Source organism: Triturus cristatus, chromosome 12 (assembly GCF_964204655.1).
Source record: "Triturus cristatus chromosome 12, aTriCri1.1, whole genome shotgun sequence".
In the NCBI taxonomy this organism is placed as follows: Eukaryota; Metazoa; Chordata; class Amphibia; order Caudata; family Salamandridae; genus Triturus; species Triturus cristatus.
Window position 1 is genome coordinate 113,390,243 of NC_140595.1, and position 23,835 is coordinate 113,414,077.

General features: G+C 44.6%; 1 protein-coding gene across 1 annotated transcript in view; it reads right to left on the reverse strand.

The window, feature by feature from the left end:
• Window positions 1-23,835, reverse strand: part of INTS3 (integrator complex subunit 3) — a 590,139-nt gene that overhangs the window by 171,594 nt on the left and 394,710 nt on the right. Inside the window, exon 22 of the mRNA XM_085639326.1 lies at window positions 20,114-20,182. Within this exon, the coding sequence (XP_085495452.1) occupies window positions 20,114-20,182 (69 nt within the window). The remainder of the gene's footprint in view (window positions 1-20,113; window positions 20,183-23,835) is intronic.

The following is a 23,835-nucleotide window of genomic DNA, read 5'->3' on the forward strand; positions in this document are numbered from 1 at the left end:
GTTTTGTTTGTAGTCAAAGTACATTTTAATGAAAACTACTCTATGTAGCATTTTTATAAAATTAAAAACAAAGATGTAAGAGTGTAAAGCCGACACTGCAGCTTTAAGAACTCCAGAAGTACCAGCTTCCACATCCAGTCACTCAAACAGTATTTGCCTGTTAAGTAGAGCTAAGCCATCCTAGTCTGTTAATTAGTGAACTTGACAAGCAGCATGCCTACTGGGGCTTCATATTTTCAGTTGCTCAATCTCTAAGGCACAAGGATCTACTTGTTATGAGTATTGCCACAAACTGTACTCAACCCACACTGAACAGTGGCTACTGTCCTGTCAACAGGGTCACAGAAGTGTGATGTCAGTGTTGGCTGAATTTCCCAGACATTTTTAGCTGGAACACAGGGAGAGAACTTACCAAGCCTCCCATGGAATATCCATTCAGTTGCTCATAACTGATCAGCTTTGAGTTTCCACTAAATGGGTATGGTATACAATGGTAAGTAAGAAGAATGTGAAAGGAGTTGTGTTTGAATGTTGTAGGAAAGTGCCCTTTTTGACATGGTCACCCCCACGTTTTGCCCTAGTAATGATGTGTTTGAACTAAAAGTAAACTGGGGTCCCTGCTAACCAGACCGCCAGTGCTCTTTTCCTCAAAACAAGGTAAATATCTTATTGTAACCCATTTGCCAAGGACTTCAGCACCTCTGTAAGTCCCTAGAAATGGTACCCAGTGCATGGGTACTACAGAGGGTCCCTATGGGCTGCAGAATGCATTATGCCACCCACAGGGACACACATGAAAAACTGCATGCAGACGGCCATTGCAAGATGCTACGCAGCCTCATTCCCTGAAAAAAAAAAAACTCCGGCAAGTCACTGGAGGACACACCCTATACCACCACTCTGCAAACATGCCACCTGGCGCAGAGGTGGTTAGGGAATAAAGTCCCCTTGAATGCGGAGGGACTTTGGGGGCCAACACGCCCTCTTGTTACCTCCAGTAAGCCCCAGACAGCAGGATTGCTGAAAGGACTTGGAGGCCATGCCCCCTTTCTCCAACACTCTGCAAACGCGCCTCCTGTGGCGCTTTGGGTTGGGGAAAGAATTCCTATTTACTCCTGAAGGACTCAGGACTAAAGTGGACTACTTTCCCCAACTAGTAGTGCTACAGGAGGTGCGTTAACAGAGTGGTGGAGAAAGGGGGCATGGCCTCTGAGAATCTCTCAGCACTCTAGCTCTGTGGGTCTTACTGGAGGGGACTGGAGAGATAGTTGGCCCCCAAGGACCCTCAATAGCCAAGGGACTTCATCCCCTAACTAGTAGTGCGCCAGGAGGCGTGTTTGCAGAGTGATGAAGAAAGGGGGCGTGGCCACCAAACACCTCTCAGACTTACTGTTGGTAACAGGAGGGGTAGTTGGCCTCCAACGTCCTTAGGGGCCAACAACCCCTTCTGTTACCTCCAGTAATTCCCACACAGCGGGATTGCTAAGAGGTTTTCGGAAGCCAAGCAGCCTTTCCCCACTACTCTGTAGACATGGCTTGTGCTGCCCTACTGGTTGGGGGTGAAGGTCACTTTACTCCTGAGGGACCTTGGGACCCAAGAAGCCATTCTGGTATCTGCTGTAAGTCCTACACAGCTGGATTCCTGACAGTTGGCCAGAGGCCCAGCATCCTTTCTCTACCACTCTGCAAACGCGATTTACTAGTTTAAAAAACCATAGAAATTCACTTAAAAAAAACCAAAGGTTACAGGGACGTTATAGCTAGGAATTTGCTTTTAAAAAACCTTAGAAATTCACTGAAAAAAACGAAGGTTACAGGGACGTTATAGTTAGGGTCAGATTTCACTCATACAAAACCACTGAAATTCGGCACTTATAGTTACCTGAGCTAACTATAGCTTACGCCCCCGCAACGCACTACTTATGACCTCACATATTACATCACTCATGACATCTCAAATGACATTTCCGATGACACCATCCAGTGAGTGTAAGTATTTTGTAGGAGTTTATGATTGTAAAATATATTTACTAAGGTATTACAAAACTTAAAGTAGTATACTAGATGTACCACTAATTAGTGATACTACTTTTAATATATATCATGTGAGTGGCTGTGTGACTGTATATACCCTTTTGTGTATAGGTGTGTGAGTGGCTGTATGAGTTTATAAGTGGTTGCGTAAGTAGGTGTGTGGGTGTGTGAGATGCTGTGAGTGGCTTTACTGGTGAGTGTGTGGGTGTGTCAGTGGATGTATGGGTATGTCAGTGGATGTATGGGTATGTCAGTGGATGTATGGGTGGGTGAGTGGGTGTCTGAATGGCTGTATGAGTAAGTGGCTGGGGGTGAGTGAGTGGCTGTATGGGTGAGTTAGTGAGTGGCTCTTTGACTAGTTGTTAAGTGGCTTCGTGTGTGAGTGACAGTATTGGACAATGAGTGTTTGAATGGCTGTACGGGTGAGTACAGGGATGTATGAATGGGTATGTAAGTGGTTGTGTGAATGAGTATATGAGGGCTTCTATGGATGAGTGGTAATGTAGCTGGCTGTATGGATGAGTGACTGGTTGTATGCGTGGCTGTATGGGTGAGTGAATGGTTGTGTGAGTGGGTGTACGAGTGAGTGAGTAGGTGTGTGAGTGGCTCTATGGGGGCATGAGTGAGTACTGGTATAGGTCTGTGAATGGGTGTGTCAGTGGTTGTACGGGTGTGGGAGGAGGTGTACTAGAGGATGTATGGGGGTGTGAGCAAGTGTGTGAGTGGTACAGTGGATGATGGCATCAGTGATGTCATTAGTGATGTCACTGACCATGTCATGAGTGATGTAATATGTGAGGTCATATGTAGTGCATTGCAGGGGCTTAAGTTATAGTTCGTTCAGGTAACTATATCTGCTGAATTTCACTGGTTTTATACGAGTGAAATCTGACCCCAACTATAACGTCCCTGTAACCTTTGTTTTTTTCAGTATGAGTGCGCATTATATATATATATCATGGTTACCGCATTCGCCAGCCTCAGTAATCCTCCGGACTCACAAAGTAGGTACACGAACCAAGTTGTAGTGCAAAATCAATTTTATTTGCCCAGAGCGACGGCCATAACGTTTCGGCTCCTCAGAGCCTTGCTCACATGACAGTGTCTTAAACAAAGTGCCGGATTTTTAAAGTGCCAGTGCAAATTACCAATAACATCACGTGGGGGGAAAAAGATTTCACTGCCACTGAAGAAATACTGTCACAATAAACGAAGTTAGACCACAAAGATACATAGATGGTCCCACATAATTACATTTCACAGTGTTGTGGCATGTTCAATGCTGAAATGCAATAATGGCGTAAATGCCCATATATATATTATCTACTGGCGGTCGCCAGTAGATAGTTATAGTTAGGACCGTGTTTCCATAGGAAATCTCAAAATTCGATTTTGAATAACTTTGGCGCCGGTTGACTTATCTTCGCGAAATTTTCAAAACTAATGGGGCGCTCCGCTCAGCTCCTACCCTGAAAGTCTCGGGGGGATTCGTCAAGCGGGGGCCGAGAAAAAAGGGGGGTCCCAAAACGCGTTTTCCCCATGCATTTTCCCATAGGACCTTTAGTCGAAGGTACAGCCCGAACGGCTGAACAGAATTACTTGAAATTTGGCAGAGAGGTAGTCCTCAGGTCAGGGATGTGCCTTTTGCATATATGGAGTCAATCTGTTCAGTAGTTCCTGAGAAAATTGCAGTTAAAGCACATAAATATCTACAGCCGCGCACCGTGCGCGCATGGTGCGTGCACCCTAACGTGCGCGAGCGTAATTCTGATTGGTGGTTACATGTCAGTCAACGTTCGAATCAGTCGAAATCAGGAAGTGTCGGCCGCCATTTTGTTTGTTTTCAGTGCGAGAGTGAAAAAGGAAGGTGGCGAACGTTGAAAGGGGGCAGGGTAGAGAGTTCCTGACCCCCTAGCCTTTGTCAGGGGGTCCCTGACGGCAGAATTTTTTTTTAATTTTTAATTTAAAAAAAATCGAGGGGGTGCGCGCACGGTGAAAAACCATATAAAAAAAAATGTTAATACGTAGTTTATTGTAAAATAAATATATATAAAAAATAATAATACATACATAACTTAGCATTTAAAAAAACGTACAAATTCACTGAAAAATCCATAGGTTTCACACACGTTATAGTTAGGAATTAGCATTTAAAAAACCTTGCAAATTCACTTAAAAAACCATAGGTTTCACACATGTTATAGTTAGGTGGATATTTCACTCGTAAAACACCAATGAAATTCCCCCGTTATAGTTAGTTCAGATAACTATAACTCGCACGACCGCCACTCTATCACAAGGATGATGTCATCAGTGATGTCATGAGTGATGCCACTGACCATGTCATGAGTGATGTAATATGCGACGTCATGAGCAGGATTGCAGGCGTGCGAGTTATAGTTATCTGAACTAACTATAACGGGGGAATTTCATTGGTTTTTTACGAGTGAAATATCCACCTAACTATAACATGTGTGAAACCTATGGTTTTTTAAGTGAATTTGCAAGGTTTTTTAAATGCTAATTCCCAACTATAACGTGTGTGAAACCTATGGTTTTTTCAGTGTGTATATATATATATATATATATATATATATATATATATATATATATATATATATATCACACACACACATATATTTGTTTCCAGGTAATCCCACACACCCACTGCAGTCAGGACGGGTGCATCAGTTTGCGAGGTGGGAACTTGTGTGCCCCCACAGCAGAACATAAAACAGGATACGGAGCACTCACGGGGACTTTCAAAATATTTATTAGCAGCTGTTGTTCCGGCATGACGCGCTTCAGAGTTTTGCCTTTTTCAAATGCCATGGACTGCTTTCGACAGCGCGTGCACATGATTGGCTAAAATACCATATTCACCATTTTCATTGGTGGATCCTTGGCCAACGAAGGGACTGATTCTTCCAATGTCTTTTAGCGGTTCCCTTCCCTTCCGACATCACACAACAATCCACGATTTCATAAGTCTGCCTAAGGGCTCTAGTGCCCCATCGACATTTTCCCCCAATGGGCTGACTTGGATGCGGGTGACGTCTAAAAAGGTAGGACTGTGCATTAATTTAAATCCTTAAAAGTACCTCAAATATATTCATTGTGAATTGAATTTAAACCTGCGTATAGAATACCCCAAGTTATAGTGCATATATTTGTCCCCTGCCTCGGCCGCTGGATGTGAAAACTGGAAAAAAAAACCTCGTAAGTGTCGGTCAGATGGCTCGACATCCTCAAATTTGCATATCTCAAGACCTTGATTCCAGTGGATGGAGAAACCAGTCAGCAGTGCACTGCGGGGGAGCAAGTTATGGTTAGCTCAGGTAACTATAAAGGCTGAATTTGACTGGTTTTGTAGGAGTGAAATCTGATCCTAACTAGAAAGACCCTGTAACCTTTGGTTATTTCAGTGAATATATATTCACATTTTCTTTAAAAAAATGCTACTGGCAGAACGGTAACACCAACATTTTTTAAAATGTATGTCTCTATAGAGCGCAGACCTGACATTAATTGCAAAGGGCCATGCTGGATCTCTGCTCCTAAATGTCTCCTTGGTTCACCGAGGTAGCATGCGTGGGTGCGTAAGAGTGTCCTAGGCGGAGGCCATCTTTAGGAGCGGGCGCTGCATTCCACTGTGGAGGGCGCGCGCGACGCGAGTGATTATACCAGCTGGTACGTAACGGTCTCGTGGGAAACGGAAACAACCTATTAACGGCTGCAGAAAGCACCGGAAAGCTTTCAGGAGCCGAAACTTCCGGGTGGCTCGTAATGAGCCGGATTTCCCCATCCCGGGCATACTCGGTAGTCGGTAACCGACCATGGTTGGGAAACACAATCTTATTTCCCAAGCCCGAGCAGGGCCCCCCTCACTGACTCCTGTCCCCCGCTGTCCGACAGGAAAGGGCCCGGTGTGGAGCCGCTGCCATGCAAGGAGATTAAAGTGAAACAAGCCTCGACATTAATCTAAGGAGAAGGATTGTAATATTCTCGGACCATGCCTCATTCCGTCGCAGCGCGCCAGCCCCCGAACAGGTTCACACCTCGGCTGACGCACGAAGAGCGCTCACCCCCTCTTCCCGCCCTGACCTCGGATTTTTAATCAAAAATATCGGCGAGCACCTGGCCGAAGGCGGCGGAGGTCTGGTCGCGCGGCGCACATGAACACTCCCGGGGCTTTATTGCCGCTGTTTGCAAAGCTCAAAAGTTGCGCGGGAATAGCGTTTGTTCTCATTAAATTGAATGAAGACAGATTAGTTAGGGGAGCTTATGTTCCGGTTTACTGCTTCTGCCCCCTCGTTCCTCACGAGACTTTTAAACATAACTCAAGATGAGGGAAACGTCACTTGTAATCAGAATGTGCCCCTCTCCTGGAAATCTTCGTAGAAATTACAATGCCGAATCTCTCCAACCATGTCGGACCCTTTTATTAAGAACCTGTTCTTCTACGAAACTATTTAAATATGTGTACCCAAGCGCAAAATAACAGTGTTTTGTTGTTTTTAAAAAACGCAAGTAGGATCGGAACACGAACTGCAGGAAAACGGGCACGCAAGGGGGCAATAGTATGGAATGAAGCGCAACACTTGCTTACCCAATCACGACTCTGCGTCACTTCAGAGAAGAACAAACCACTAAATGGAGAAACACAGCCTGGACAAACCTGAGCGACAACAATCCATTTTGCCGAAATTCTAAAACGAGGAAATTTCTCTCCTTCGAAAAATATTAAGAAAGTTTGAAAAAACAATACAGTAAAGCAGCACGAATAATCGAGGGGAGCTAGAGATGGTAAAAGAATAGTGAGAGCAGAGATCCAAATATGTGGAGGAGCGAGAGGGAATCTACCTTTTAGGCACAGGAAGAGGTTCTAGCTTATTGTCGGGGGCAAAGACACCGGGGCATAGGAAAGTATTAAGGTGCTGGCAGGAGATATGGGTTCCATTGTATACGCAGGGACACTATGATATTAGTAGGATATAGATCCAGAATATAAGCAAAGGGCTGATATACTACAATATAGAGGGGCAAGCAGGAGTACAGGTACTGGGATATAGGTATGGTTGTAGGGTAGAGTTAAATAAGTGCTCGGAAATAGCCATGGTTAAAGACACCAAATATAGAAAGTGGTTTATAGGGTTGTTTCCAAGTATAAATGCTCTATGGTATAGACATTTGTGAGTATAGAGACTGGAAAAAGTGTTAGGGTCCAGAAAAGGATAAATGTACAATGGCATACAGACAGGGTGTCTACTACGGATATAGGCAGAGGTAATGGGGTAAATGCTGGTATACAGGACTAGGGTAAGACATGTTTTGGCATAACCAATAGGTCTCGCCTTTGGGACCTTATAAGTGTTTTGCCAGAGCTATTAGCTTTGCCAATATCTTTAAACTATGTTGTAAAGCAGTGTGACTGCTGTGCAGCATCTTAAAAAGTAATAATAAAAAGTGTTAGTATTGTTGTTACCTTATGTATAACCAAGAAGATAGATGCAACTGAAAGTATATATATATATATATATATATATATATATATATATATATATATATATATTCAATGAAAAAACCATAGGTTTCACACATGTTATAGTTAGCTGGAAATTTTACTGATAAAAAACCAATGAAATTCCCCCGTTATAGTTACTGTAGGCAACTATAACTCACGCGACCGCAATCCTCTGCTGATGCTAATACTGTATTTAGACACTTATTTGCCCATGTCTTCTTCCATTAAATTTTAGCTATACATATATTACAAATATTTTTTTTTCATAAAGACACATATGTCATCAGCAGAGGATTGCGGTCGCGTGAGTTATAGTTGCCTACAGTAACTATAACGGGGGAATTTCATTGGTTTTTTATCAGTAAAATTTCCAGCTAACTATAACATGTGTGAAGTTAGCAAGGTTTTTTAAATGCTAAATTCCTAACTATAACGTGTGTGAAACCTATGGTTTTTTCAGTGAATTTGTACGTTTTTTTAAATGCTAAGTTACTTTACGCCATTCGTGGCGTGCACGCCCACTTAACGCAGTTCGTTCCGTGCGCGCACGGTGCGCTTCGCGCACCGTGCGCACACAGTGAGCAGCGCCCACTTTACGCAGTTAGTGCCGTACACGCAAGGTGGGCACGCAGTGCGCTACGCGCACCGCGTGCCCACGTTACGCACCGTGCGCACATGGAGGACATATTATGCGCTTCCTTGTGATAGGTAATCTGTTAAATTTAATTTGTAAGTGATGACAATAATATGCCATGCACAGAGAGTGTTTTTTTTTTTTTTAATTAAAATTTTTAGCGTAAGCGCACCGTACGCGTACGGTAAGCGTAATCGGCGAAATTTTCAAAAAATAAAAATTTACCGTTTTTGGCCTTGGGAGATCTTTGAGGACTCAACTAACATGGCTATGTGCATGGGCGCTGTCTAACCAGCCCCTTTATATGTTTTTTGCCTTTGTTTACAGCCCCCCCCTCAGAGTGCGAGAGAGAAAATGGCGGCCGCCGCTTCCTGGTTTCGACCGATTCGAATGTTTACTTAGATGTAACAGCCAATCAAAATCGCGCTCGCGCACGCCACCGTCCGCGTACGGTAAGCTTACGGTAAGCGTACCGTAAGCTGGCTCAGATATATATATTGATTTAAAGGCTATTTTCTCAGAATCTACTGAACAGATTTACACCAAACCTACAAAAGGCACTTCCTTGACCTGAGGACTACCTCTCTGCCAAATTTCTAGTAATTCTGTTCAGCCGTTCGGGCTGTAGCTCTGTCTAAAGGTCCTATGGAAAAATGCATGGGAAAAACGCGTTTTGGGACCCCCCTTTTATCTCAGCCCCCGCTTGACGAATCCCCCCGAGACTTTCAGGGTAGGAGCGGAGCGTAGCGCCCCACCTATTTTGAGAAATTCGCGAGGATTCGTCGACCGGCGCCAAAGTTATTCAAAATAGAATGTTGCGGATTTCCTATGGAAACAGGGTCCTAACTATAACTACCTACTGGCGACCGCCAGTAGGTAATATATATATATATATATATATATATATATATATATATATATATATATATATATATAATCTACTGGCGGTCGCCAGTAGATAGTTATAGTTAGGACCCTCTTACCATAGGAAATCCGCAACATTCTATTTTGAATAACTTTGGCGCCGGTCGACGAATCCTCGCAAAATTTTCAAAATAGGTGGGGCGTTGAGCTCCGCTCCTACCCTGAAAGTCTCGGGGAGATTCGTCAAGCGGGGGCTGAGATAAAAGGGGGGTCCCAAAACTCGTTTTTCCCATGCATTTTTCCATAGGACCTTTAGACAGAGCTACAGCCCGAACGGCTGAACAGAATTTAATGAAATTTGGCAGAGAGGTAGTCCTCAGGTCAAGGAAGTGCCTTTTGTAGGTTTGGTGTAAATCTGTTCAGTAGATTCTGAGAAAATAGCCTTTAAATCAATATATATATCTGAGCCAGCTTACGGTGCGCTTACCGTACGCGTACGGTGACGTGCGCGAGCGCGATTCTGATTGGCCGTTAGATCTTAGTAAACATTCGAATTGGTCGAAACCAGGAAGCGGCGGCCGCCATTTTCTCTCTCGCACTCTGACAGGGGGTTGAAAAACAAAGTGCAAAAACATGTAAAGGGGCTGTTTAGACAGCTCCCAAGCACCTAGTCATGTCGAGGGAGTCCCCAACGATCCCCCAAGTGAAAAAAGGCAATTTTAATTTTTTCGAAAATTTCGCCGATTACGCTTACCGTACGCGTACGGTAATAAATAATCCTAAAAAAAAAAAAAATATCCACATTCTCCCCACCCCGTGTGCAAGCGTGCTCACCGTGCGCGCACGGAACGAACTGCGTTAAGTGGGCGCGCACGCCACAAATGGCGTAAAGTAACTTAGCATTTAAAAAACCGTACAAATTCACTGAAAAAACCATAGGTTTCACACATGTTATAGTTAGCTGGACATTTTACTGATAAAAAACCAATGAAATTCCCCCGTTATAGTTACTGTAGGCAACTATAACTCACGCGACCGTAATCCTCTGCTGATGACATATGTGTCTTTATGAAAAAAAAATATTTGTAATATATGTATAGCTAAAATTTAATGGAAGAAGACATGGGCAAATAAGTGTCTAAATACAGTATTAGCATCAGCAGAGGATTACGGTCGCGTGAGTTATAGTTGCCTACAGTAACTATAACGGGGGAATTTCATTGGTTTTTTATCAGTAAAATGTCCAGCTAACTATAACATGTGTGAAACCTATGGTTTTTCAGTGAATATATATATATATATATATATATATATATATATATATATATATATATATATATATAGAGAATTAGCATAAAAAAATGGTTTTCCAGTGCTAGCAATTTCTTCCTGCCTGTTCTAATGCTGGTTTGTTATAGTTTTTTTGTGGGGGGGGGGGGGGGGGGGGGGGTTTGCTTAAACAACAGGAGGTTGGAAAACAGTACCTGAATTACAACACAAGCAGCAGACAAACACTAGGGGAGAAACACCAGATGCCAGATTCCTAGGGCCGGCCAAGGTGGTGCTGAGTAGAGGTGAGGTGGAGATGCTCAGGTGATGCTGTGGTGCCGTGTTATGCCGAGGTGGTGGTGCTGAGTAATGCTGAGTTGGTGCTGTGCTGAGGTAATGCTGAGTTGGTGCTGCACTGATGCTGAGGTGGTGGTGTGCTGATGCTGAGGGGTGCTGTGCTGATGCTCAGGTGGTGCTGCTCCGCTGTGGAGGTGGTGCTGTTCTGATGTGGAGGTGGTGCTGTGATGACGGTCAGGTGGTGCTGCGCAGATGCTGAGATGGTGCTGCACAGATGCTGAGATGGTGCTGCACTGATGCAGTGTTAAGTGATACTGAGGTAGTGGTGTGCTTGTACAGAGGTGATGCTGTACTGGTGGCAAGCTCGTGCTGTGCTAATGCTGATGTGGTGACCCATGCGTGGGTGCCCAGGCAGAAGGATGTAGGTGCCATTTCATTTGACTTTTTATTGACAAGTGTAACATCACAAACACCGCTTAGATCGGTCTATTAGCAGCGCAAAAATGAGCACAGGGCAGTGGAGATGCACTAGAAAGAGGGCAACACAGAGCACATGGGAAGGGAGGAGAAGCAGATGAGGAAGAAAGCTGACAAATACAAGATGGACATGGAAAGCCATTGAATAAGAAGCAAGGAAATGAGACTAACAATAAGACAAACTAATAGCAAACAGTGAGCGGGCTCCTAGCTCCTTCAAGTTCGTGGTACGCTCACAATAGATGTTTTGCAGCCAAACAGTTTGTGCTGTCTGGTACGCTTGACCTTAAAACAAAGTTGGTAGACTTGGTATTCAGCAACTGCAGAGTTCCAAGCATAAGTCGACAATTTTTTGTTAATCAACAAAAAGTCTGAAATCTACTGAAATAGAGAGCAGGACATTTGCAAGAGTAGGTGGTGAACTGTTTGTAGCCCCGACCTGTGACTCGGGTACCAGGAGTTGAGGCTAATTTGCAAGTTCACAACAGCAGAGTTGAAAGGAAAGCTACAAGGGGCCCTCTTGCATTAACAATGAATGGCTCTTAGCCACGTGAACACTGAGCAAAAAAAAAATTCTATTGGGATTCATGATTCGAAAGGCATTTAGTAAGCCTGGTTCACATCAGAGACACAACCACAGAGATGAGATATGGCAGTACAGGTCCTCTTCATGCTAAGAACCGGTTTAAAACCTAAGCCGTCTATACACTCTGCCCTTCAAAAAGTTGAGTAACGAAGTAAACTACATCTTTCACCGCCTCTGACACGTCATTTATACAAGAATGGAGAAATAAAACAATGGCTGGGGCAGTGATAGATAACCTTTGGGAAGTCTGGTGTAAGGCGTTCCAGTGAGAAGTGAGATTATCATAGGGTGCCAAGGTGGCAGACCAGATTTTTTTTTTTTTTTTTTTTTTGAGTCGCAGCATTCAGTTGCTATTGCAGTTCTTTCAGAGCACTTGATTACAGAGAAATAGAAGTTACACCAACCGATCATCTATGCTAGTATGCCAAAACAACCCGTCAGGGCAACAGAAATTAAAGATAACTAGGCTGAAACCCAAAGAAGAAAAAGTTAAAACAATCAAACTCCATGAAAAGCAACCTTACATTTGAAATCTAGGTCTTGTATGTATAAAGTAAGAACAATACATCAGTACAATATTTTTTAACATATATATATATATATATATATATATATATATATATATATATATATATATATATATATATTCACAACTTTAAAAGAATTTATCCAAGTCAGTATTTCAAAAGTTGCTTTAAAAGTAGTATGACAAAATAAATAATACGTGTGGCAGACAAGACTGATGATAAAAACAGACTCTGCTTGTTTACCTTGATTAGTATAAATTGTACAAATTTATAGTTGACTACAAAGTGAATTATTTTACACAAAGAGTATCCAATTTTTCCCAGTACGTGTTTTAAATTTGGTGCGCTGATGTTCTACTTAGTTGTCCAATGGTCTCTAGATTAAAACTGCAGTTAAAAGTCACCATCTTGCATATTATCTTCTCCAACTGCCGCTTCTCTCGGCCGCCTTCCCGGCACACTCATTCATAATTATGGATGGAAAGGCAGAGCAGGAATGAAAAGACTACACACCAAAGCAGAGGAGGCTCTCAGAGTTCATGGTGGTCACGTGGCTGCATGCAACTCTTGCTCGGATACTAGCGAGCATCTGAGGCAACAGTGGAGCTCACTTTGTACACGGACCTTCGAAATCCAGCATACAAAGACCAGTCTGTTCATCAGACATGGGGCAATCTGCAGTGGCACAGTGTGGGGAGCAGCTGATTCGAAAGCTTGAAATAACAAGCCGGCGCACAAAGTAAACAAAACACTTATCAACATGGCTCTTAAAGTAATCAAGAGTGTAGCCGTCGTTAAGAATGAGCAAGTACGGCAAATGAAGCAGCCACAAACCTTTCATCAAGCTGGCGTATGAAGTAAACAAAACATGAACACATCACTACAATACAATAACCCGAGCAGAGGCAGGGGAAAAAAAAAAGTGTTCACAGAGTATCATAAATAAATGAAAGAGTAAAAGCACATGTAACAGGGGCAGTCCTCAAGGAAGGTTACCAAAGTCCAAAAAGAGGGACTATTATGCATATTCACCAAACAAAAGCAGGCATTTACGAAGGGCACTGCCATAAACCAATGAAAAAGATGGGAGGTGGTTGAAGCCCACACTGTAAATACTTCATGTCTCGAAGAGACAGTGTGCATGTGCTGCGCTGCCCAGATGAGACCTAAAAACGAGGGAGAGGGTGGAGGAACATACTTGGGTAGAAGAAGAGGTATAAAGAGGGATAGGAATAAAACAATTAGGGCTCCCTCAACGCTACAAAGAAAGGGTGAACTTAAAGGGGGCAAAAAGTTACTTACCTTTGGTAACATTATTTCTGCTGTATGACTGCTCCCATAGATTCCTTTAATAAACACATTTCCATGAGTCAGACTGGCTCCGGGAACACTTTTTGCAGCAGTATCAAGTTGAATGCACTAGTTGTTACCATTCAATGTCATAAATGGAGTTGTTTACCTGCTGGAACTGGCAATGGGATTCCATATAATGAGGCAAGGGAGGCTGTGACCAGTTACGCTTAGATTTTTCAAGTGCCCATCAGAGACTAACGAAGCAGAGGGAGCAGCCAAGCAAGCTGACTGTTAGAAGGTGGTTCTGACACTATGGGCCGCCCGGATGGTTCGCTTTTGAGCACCTAATTGTTGAGCTTTTACTGTGGGGGAGCCTCATAAGTTGGGACTCGCCCACAGTGAAGTCAGAATGTAAGAGACTGCATGGGGATTTTACTGGTGTCCCCCTGGCTTGACCAGGCCACTCCGCAGCGGCTGGAGTAAGGGACACCGGGCTGGTTACATGCAGACACATGTGTACATGCATGTGCACACGTGTACAGGTTGCGCAGGGAAGATTCCTAGCGTGCGCAGTCCAGGAGCAGCTACAAAGTGAATGGTGTGGCAGGACAGTATTGGGTGGTGACATGGAATAGGCTTTATACACTGGAATGAAACATGCCAGGGAAAGTCAGTGTGTCTTACTGTTTTTTTTACTTCATTATTCCCCTATGGGAATGTGGAGCCCATGGGCTAGATTAACTTCCATTAGGCCTAAAGATTCCAGACACGCACTTAAGTCCACTGTAGCGGATGTGAAAAAAAGTATTCTGCAGAGTCCAAAGTCATATTTGTACTGCTTTTGGGTCATCCAGAACTGTCATATTTCTCTGAGCCAGCCATGACCAGACCCAGGCTGAGGGCTGACCTCAGCTGGATAGATTGATAACCTTTCTTCCACAAGCTTAGGCCTCCTCTCCACGAAGAGAAGATGGGTGGGGCTACAGGCTCATCCATCAGCAGCTGTCACTGGGTGCCAGGCACCAGGCTGCACCAAGGAGGGAAGGCAGCGTGGGGGGAAGGGGCTTCAGAGACATGTGGCCAGAGACCCTGGACAACGCCATTTTGAACAAGCCCAGAGGCTGGACAAGAAGGAGGGAGCAGGGTCAGGGAAGTGATGTGTCGCTGTTTGATAGGACCAACAGAGACTTCCTGCCAGCCCCCTACACAACTTTTAAAAAGTGCCTGTACAGGAAGAGAAGCTCTCTCTGGGGTGTGGTCTGCTGAAGCAGAAGGTGCTGGAGCCTGGCACAATGGGCAGTTGGAAGGAAGAACCCCCTGACTGCCACCAGGGTCCTGAAAAGCGCCAGAAGAAGAGTCCAGGACCAGTGCGCAGAAGCTGGGGCCTCTGCGCAGGGAGAAGAGAGGCCCAGGAGAAGATCAGGCGAAAGGCTGGCGAAGGGAGCCAGTGAAGACAGCTCCACCCTCTTGGAGACCCGGAGGGCGAAGGAGAGTACTCCCAGTGGCTGGGGGACGCCGCCAGGAGCAAGAAGACACGAGAATGGGGCAGATCGGACCCCCAGGGGCTGAGATATGGCCCCCGGAAGGTAGGCGACCTTTGACCCCCTAAGAAGACCGACAACGAAGCGCTTGGGGCTGCGCCGCCGGTCTCAGAGATAGCCCCGGGCTGGGTCAGGTCCCCTGGGGCTGCCCCCAGAAGAAGGGGGAGGAGGGGGGAGCGCCGTCGCGCCCCCTCGCGAAGAGGCCCCCAGGGGCCCGGGACCCCATCCCCCGAAGTAAAGCCAGGGGTGCCGTCGCGCCCCCGTGAAGCCTTCCCCATACGGGGTTTCAGGAATCCACCCTGGCCCCCGCTGAAGATGAGACCCGACGGGGAGCGCGCCGAAGATGAGACCCGACGGGGAGCGCCGGCGCGCTCCCCGCGAAGCGAAGGAGGAGGGGCCCGGGACCCCATCCCTGGGCTCCGAAGCAAAGCCGGGGGTGGGGGGGGGGGGGGTGGGGGGGGGGGGGAAGGGAGGCTATCGCACCCCCGTGAAGATAGTCCCAGAAGGAATGTGAGGAGGCAGGGGGAGTGCCGCCGCACTCCCCCACGGTCCTGCTGGACCGGCGGACGAGGCCACGTCTGCTCACGCTGAAGCGGGCAGACCAGAGGTTCCCAGCCGGCTCCCGCGGCAGCACACGAGAGTGCTGGCCACGCAGGGAGCCGGCTGGGGGCAGCCGGGGGTGGGCTCCCCGGGTTGCCCTCCATCGAAAAGGCATGCGGGGGGAGGGGGGGACCTCAAAAAAAGCAGAGGAAGCGGCAAGGGGCCTGGGTGGGACCGCGCCCCCGAAAATGCCCATGAGCGGCCGGGGGTGGGTTCCCGAGCCGTAGTACTCACCTGGGGGTCCGGGACCCCCACCGAGGCCCAAGAAGCAGCCGGAGGCGCCTCGCGGCTCTCCCCGGCACAGCGGGAGAGCCGCTCATCTAATATGCGTGGAAATCGGCATGAAGCGCCCCAGTATGCCTTGCAAGGCATTAGGAAATCGGCTGTTTTGGGTGCTGGTGGCCTCCAGAGGAGGGGTGTCACCCTCATTTGTTGAAGGAGGGGGAGCTGCAGGAGCAACGCAGCCTCCCCCAGCCCAAAGTAGAAAAGTCCCACCCTAGGTGTCCTGGGGACTAGCAAGAATAACCCCTCAAGGGCTCAGCAAGCATTTAACACCTTCTAGGCTGGAACTTTTGTTCTAAAGCTGAAGGTGAATGAGGAAGTGCATCAAGGAGTGAAGGGCTGAGTTAGGGATGCCTGGAGAAGGGCATTCCCTGGAGGTGGAGAGGTGTAATTGCACCAGAAATGCATTTAATCTGGTTATTTCTTTTTAGGTGGACTGAAAGTCACATGTGTAAAGTGAAGTACCTGTGTAAGGTGATGTTAAGCTAAATGGAGTTATGTTGCTGGACCTTCCTGCTAGGGGGTCGGGCTGTATTTATGTAATCTCATGCTTTTACCTGGGATTCCTTTTAAAGTGAAGAGGCACACTGCAGGAGAAGTGTAGTTGCCAGGAGTAGTTCTTTTGAAGGGACTGTAAGTCAAATGTGTAAGGAGATGTCATAAGCCAAGTGGGGTTATGTTGCCAGACAGTCCTGCTAGGGTGTCTGGCTGTATATGCACAATCTTGTGATTTCATCTGTGATGCCCTTAGGGGCTGTAATTGCAATGCATTCAAATGATCAACCAAGGTGATGAGTACTGTCATTCTAAAGTGTGCGTAAACATGGATTCTTGCTGCTGCGCTTAGGTGAAGACCCCAGACTGCTAGCCCTTAAGATATAGAGGTGCATACTTTATGGTCAGTAGGAGATGCTCAGTCAGGGTCATGTGTCACCAAGGCAGGTTTACCCCTTTTTAATGCTTGTTGAGGTAATGGGGTGGGTCGCCACTGGGATGGTGCCAGTGCGCAGGGCCCTCGCTCCAGGTTATGCTCAACTAACTGCATTGGGGGCAAGTTGATGTGCATACATGGGAGTGGTGGTACTAGACCCCACCCCCCCCCGCGGGAGGGGTGGAGATGTTATGCAATGTCACAAAGTAATTCCAACAGCTTATGTATATTTGTAAATTGGTGCATAGTATTGAGTAGTGTGTGTGTTTAATAAATGTACTCTTACTTTTATAAAGCAAAGTACAGACTGAACAATCAATTATTGAGTGTTATTTTTGCGCACCTGCAAATGGCGATTACTAGCACACACCACCTCCCTTGAGTAAGCCTCAGACTGCTCTGCAATGCTTCCCTCTGAGAGTCAAGCGCTACACTTGGGTGTTTGGTTCCCAGTAAAGGACAAATGTAGTCATGTTATTTGTGCAGGCCTCACAAATGCTGCCTCGTTTTCCAACTGACAAAATCATTTTATGCCACCCCCAAGAGGTGAGGCTCCTGCAAAAGCAGTCACAAAAATACTTTATAAAATGCAAGCAACTTGTTCTTCTAACGAATATAGGCTCCCATCCAATTCCATCAATGAATTATTACAATAGCAAAAGGGAGAGGGCTTTTGTTGAAATGATGTTAACCCGCTTTGAGGACTGCTCACACAACATGATCTCTGGCAATGGAACGCACATGGCCCCAATACACTGCCTAGTAGATGTATTATACAAGAACTACTTAAAACGAGGTCAAGCATACTGCTTTATTTCTTAGAGAGGGGGTCTTTACCCTTCAGACAAGTCCTTATCGCTTGCTCATAACTTAAGGAGATTCAAGGAGACAGCTGATTCCTAACTTTCCTTCCCACTAGAGGCCAGGAAAATGCTAGATAGATCATTACCAGTCTTGAACTTCGCAGATCAGTGGATATATGCTCATCCAGAGTCATTCCTCCGCAAACCTTCCTCATCTTCTGAAGGGTGAGTCGGAGGATAGAATAATGGTAAATCAGGAGTGAGATAGATGGAACTGCGAAAATACTGTGTTTGAAAAGGAAGTTTTCAGCCTTATTGTAATCAAGTTTATTAGGAATACTGTGAACGATGAAGACTCAGACAGTGCCGGAGTCGGTTGTGATTATCAAAAGGACAAAACCTGGCAACCCATTATTCTAGTTGAATTGACGACAAATACTAGTAAGTTACTTACTTTCGGTACGATCTTATTTGTGAATACTCTAACCAAAGATTCCTCAACCTGTGAATCTCTACAGGTGTCAGATTGGATCTGAAAACTGTTGCAATAGCTCCTGCAAGCCATCTAGGGAGCCATCGGCCTCAGTCCCTACTCAGCTACGGCCTTTGGACAGGATGACACAAGCTGTATATAAACACTGACCCTGTGTGCTGTTGTCCGTGTATTTACAGTTTTCTTTCATGCCCGCAAACTTGGAGCATGGCTGACAGATTGCATGAACTGGCAGCGTGCAAGAACCAACTTGGGACCTTATTACCCCTGAATGTCCACTCCACACTCCTTCATGAGAAATAAAAAGTATTTAACTTTGGTAATGCCCTTTCTGATGTATACTTCTAACCACTGGTTCCTCACCTTTTAAATATACCCAGACACCAAACTAAATCTGGAGTTTTTCAACTGGTTTGAGATGTCAAAAAGGCAGCTGATGAGATGTTGAAAGGCACTGACAGCATTTCCCTCCCTCCTCACTCTCATATTGGAAAGGCAGAATTGTTGAGCAAGATTCAGGTTAGCTGAAACCATGAGAAAGCTTATACAGTAGCATATATTTTTAAAGTCTTCGAGCCTCCCTTGTACCTCATGCCTTCCCGCTGATACACAACATTTTCAAGCAGAGAAGCATTCCCTCAGTGTGTGTGATTCAGGAAAACACAATGCAGAGATTACATGGATCTTTTGTTTGACCCCTTTCTCTCATTAAGGAGCAGCGAAGCATACTAAATTACTAGAATTAGCTGGTAAAAGCAGTAGAAAAGACAAGTGGATGCCAAAAGATGTTAAAAGGTGATCAGGCGTGAGGAAAAACAAATATCCTTGAGAGTAAATGTAAGGAAAAAGTTATCAACAGAGCTCAAAGCTCTGAGATCCTGCTCATGGGACCAGAACATGAAGGGACTACGTTATCAAGAATCAAGCCACTACCTGCCTAGCCCAATTTCTAATATTTGTTCCTTTTCTTTCTTGAAAAGGAACCAGAAGGAGTTGATGAAGTCTTACTTGGATAATGAGACTTGTGTTCTAATTCGATTTGGAAAAATAAAATGCATTCAAATTATGTTTCAACTGGTAAAGAAATTTCCCTAATAAAATTCCTCAAAGATCGCACGCTGGTGTTGATATTCAAAGTTTATGAATATCAATGATGTTGGAGAATCTAACTTCCAGTAACATCACATTAGAAATACCACGTGAATTTTTAAAACTGCATCAAATGCATTTTCATCCTAATGTAAAAATTCTGGAAGTAAACGTGCTTTGCTGGTTGTAATTCTAAAGTGGATGCAGGTCAACTGTGTGAATCAATGTTGTCCACTGCTACCCCGGTGAAATCAGGGTTTTTATCTATTTGACGTGAGGGACTGCATCTGCCCCCCCCCCCCCCCTCTTTGATTGGGCCGTCGCCTACAGGTACCGCAAACAGAGTCCAAAGCCTCGGTTGGAGTACCATCAAAAAAGGTAGTGCACAATAACTGAAGAGCTCATTCCCAGGAATAGGGAGATTTTATTGTTTTACTTCCATGGTTCGAGGACTGGTGGTAGAGCACATTTGACATACAATTTGTGTTTGCTTGTCAGCAGAAGCCTAAAGGAGCTTGAAAAACACTTGATTGTCAGGAATCCCTAGGTAAAGAGCTACACTGATTGAGTGAATATAATTCTAGGCTTTAGCAATAACGATATAGGCATCAGAAAGATTTACTGGTTGGAAGAAAATAATGAGGGGTATACCATGCCAGAGGGCAGGAAGGTACACATCAAACTAGGAGAATGGGATGGAAGGAAAGTATATAGAGTGACGATTACAGACAGGAACACAACAGAAGTGTGGGCTAGACCAAGTTAAACAAGAAAAGGGAGCACAGAAAACTTAAAGAGGAAAACATTTCTAGAGACGCACACTTGTAATCTGCACTCCAAAAAAACAACCTTCATTGTACAAATATTACCTGCGCAGAATCTATGACAGCGACAATCATATTCAGCAGCTCCCCACTTCTCAGGGTTTCATCTGGAAACTGCAAAAATGGGGAAAAAACTATCAGTCCTGCAAATACTATTAAATGAGGATGACTAACAAAGATGGGTGAATATCTATGGTAGTATATGGTCTAGAACATGTCTGTGAAACAAACGTCCTCGATGGATTGATCAAATATAATTTTGAAATGATCTTTCTATGGTATATTGGGCGGAGCATTGGTCCAATTCAATGCCTATAACGTTGAACAACAATGAAGCTTTGTAGAAGGTGGAAGCAGTTGTATATGCTGGTGTTTAAGGAACGGCACTTCTTGTTGGAGCAATGTGAGATGACCTGTATTCACAACCAAGCACCCTGAAGCATATCAAAAGGTCTTCATTAGATTAAACACATGAGAAAGAAATCACTTCTCTGGTGTGACCTCTCGGCATTTGGGACAAAAGTTATCTATATGTTGGAGAAGGAAGGTCGGGCTGATGGGGACTGGAAAGACGTTGGCCTAGAACCACTTAATTGCCAACTTGACAATGTCTTCTTAGCATCCCTTAATCTCGCTGAACTGTTGCTGAGTGCTTACCATGCTTACATGTAAAACATGATGGTTGGAGGACCATTTTGTGTGTTCATCCTTGAAATGCTTAGAGTTTTGAATTGCAGTCTGGTTTATATTTGCACCATCAGCCTCGCAGTAATATCTTCTACAAAGCAATTTCCAATGCATGGATAAAAAAAAAGGTGCAGGCACGCTAAATGGTTTCTGATTTTCACGCCTATATCAAAAATATGAAAGCCATGAGAACATCGTCTATGAACAGTCTCAAATCTTGACAGATCTTGTCTACAAATTTCAAAACTCTGCCTTACTATCTCTGTCTTACTGTGTCCCAATAGACTACACACTGGTTTAATAAAATCCACTTCAAGATGACACTGGTGCACAAGAGGCCTTGTGGAATATCAATCAAAGGGGAGACATTGAGAGCCAAATACTACTGACAGCCAACATTTTTACGGTTTGATCAAAACAATCGACCAAACCACTAGACGACAACATCAAGCACAGCCTTGAATCTACAACAAATTCAAGTGGCAAATGCAGATTTTCTCATGCCTTTTCGAAAATGTTTGTGTTGATAAGTTTCCCCTCCCCTTTACAGCATTTGACATAGCGGATGTCAGTTGGAAGCATGCACATTTTAACCAGCCAATGGGAGACAAACCTGGATATAAATAAAGATTTCTTTTAAAATAAACCCCTACAAGGCACACATTGGTTTAGAGTGTGTAGTTTAGTTCAACTGCTACTTAAGAAGCCATGGTACACTTTGCAGCTTTCAGAATGTAATCATCAGGTATTTTTGCAAAGTCACACATGCTGGTAGGGTATCCATATGCAACCTCATAAAAAAATGAGAACATTTAATTTGTGCAGGATATAAAAGAGGATTGGTATTTTTGCAGTGCTATCCCACAACTAAGTAACTTGTTGAAAATAGCTTTTGGGTTGCAGACAGTGGATTGTTCAGGGACAGTGTTTCTTTAGTCCCATGATTGCCATGTCAAATTCTACTGAGTCCCTAAAACTAGGGTCCATGCCTTCCTTAAAAGGTGTGCATTGGACACAGCAGAATGTGCTTTCTGTGTGTGGTACTGGGAAACAGTGTGCAGGGTGACTGGAGGTCCAGTGGTAGTAAAATGTAGAAGTGAGCTAAAGATTGTTGCCCTTCAGGTTATCTTTACCCATACCAGTCATGACAAATGGCTGTCATTTTTCCAGTGGTCCCTACTTTTAACCTGTAGATGTCTGGATGGTGGAAATCCCTTTCCTGCTTAACTAGCTTTCCTATTACTACTGTGACCACACCCTTCCCCTTTACCTATATTTGGCCTTCTCCTGGCAACCAGGGTAAACTCGACGCACCTTCATAGCTTAATATATAAAAATAAAAAAAACCTTGACCAGATTTGAAACTTGATCTCTAAATGCCTGAATGAAAAGCCCAAAAAAGTAAGGGGTATATGCTCAAAATAACCCTATTTTGAGTGAAGAAATAATCTGAATAGACATCACCTTTAATGTTGTCCCTAGCTGCCCCACAAACGGTGGATACTGATTTTTATGGCCAGAAAGTCTGTGTTGCATTGGATCTCTATAAGGTCTGTACGCCACCACAAGCAAGGTGAAAGCCTTTACCTAAGTCCAGATTTTTCTACCACCCTTTAGAGCCTGGGACAAGCCAAAGTTCCTGGAAGAAGGCTAGCCACTACCCCCTACTTGTAAGGTGGAGAATGAACTGCTCCATAAAGAATAGAGCCGGGCCCTGATCAAGTGGTCATAATAGGGCCAAGTTGACCGAAAGCCACTGTGGAGGTCATTGCCAGGAGTGAGTACCCACAGGCCACGAGGATTTTGCAGCCAAACTGTCCAAAAACATACCAAAAGTAACTTGGTATGAGAGGCTGGGGAACAGGAAAATCTGAATGTACCTTGTCTAAATGAGTGAGAGTAGTGGGCTTTGCTCCTTTAATAAAATATATAGGACTTGCCTTTTGTGATGCGTGTTAGTTGTTGGTATATGTTTGAGCACCTCTTTCAGAATGACATTATTCCTTCCTCACATAGAGGAAGGTTTTCTTGTAGGAACGAAACCACTTACAGCTATTCCTTCTCTCAATAGTTTTGAAACTCTAACATGGATTAGTCACATTTGGTGTTCTCAGATTCTACATATCCCCCCCCCCCCCGCCCCCAACCCCACCCCACCCCCGCTGATGGAGACTATTCCGTGAGGTGAACACAACACAACTATTTAAAGCACAATTTTGTGGCACAACTATTAAAAGCACAATTTTGACATCCCAAATGTAACATTCTTGGAAATGCAGCACAAATAATAAGGCAGTAAAAAGTCTAACCAGTTAAGCTATTTGTGACTGGAGGCACTACGGACGCGTCCGCGCCCAGTACATTACATAGTCGTCTTTGAAAAGAGAACGACTAGAGCGCTGACCCCACCTTCAACCAGCAATTGGCAGCAGAACAGCCCACTCCTTCCCCAAGAAACGGCCCCTGAAGAGCCGCAGCAGACCGAGGAGCGTGAGGGTGAAACCTTTGTGAGGGAGAGTATTCTGTGAAATGAACACAACTATTTAAAACAGAAGTTTGGAGCACCACTATTTAAAAGCCCACTTTTGACATCCCAAATTAAAAATTCTTAGCAATGCGGCACAAATAAGGCAACAAAAAGTCAAACCAGTTCAGCTATCTGGGACTTAATGCACTACCCTGATAAAAGATAACATTGAGTTTGCTGAATTTATGATGACCCACCGCCCGCACTGGTCATTTATCGCAGAATGTTGGGCCAATGAAGCCTCTGGCCCGGACCTAGCTGATACAGTTCCCTCAGGATACTCAATTCTAAGACTTGATAGGATAGGCAGACCACGAGGAGGTCTGGCGATTATTTATAAGTTAATGTACCAGTGCCATCTGGAAAGGATAGCATGTGAGAGTTCCTGCGAGGCATTGGGTTTCACTATAGATATCACTCCCAACAACTCCTTTGATGGAATTCTTATTTATAGACCTCCTGGTCCTAGTATGATGTTCCTTATGAAGGTGACAAGCTATAGCGAGCCATATTTAACTAAAAAATTTAAGTTCATGGGTGACTTTAATTTCCA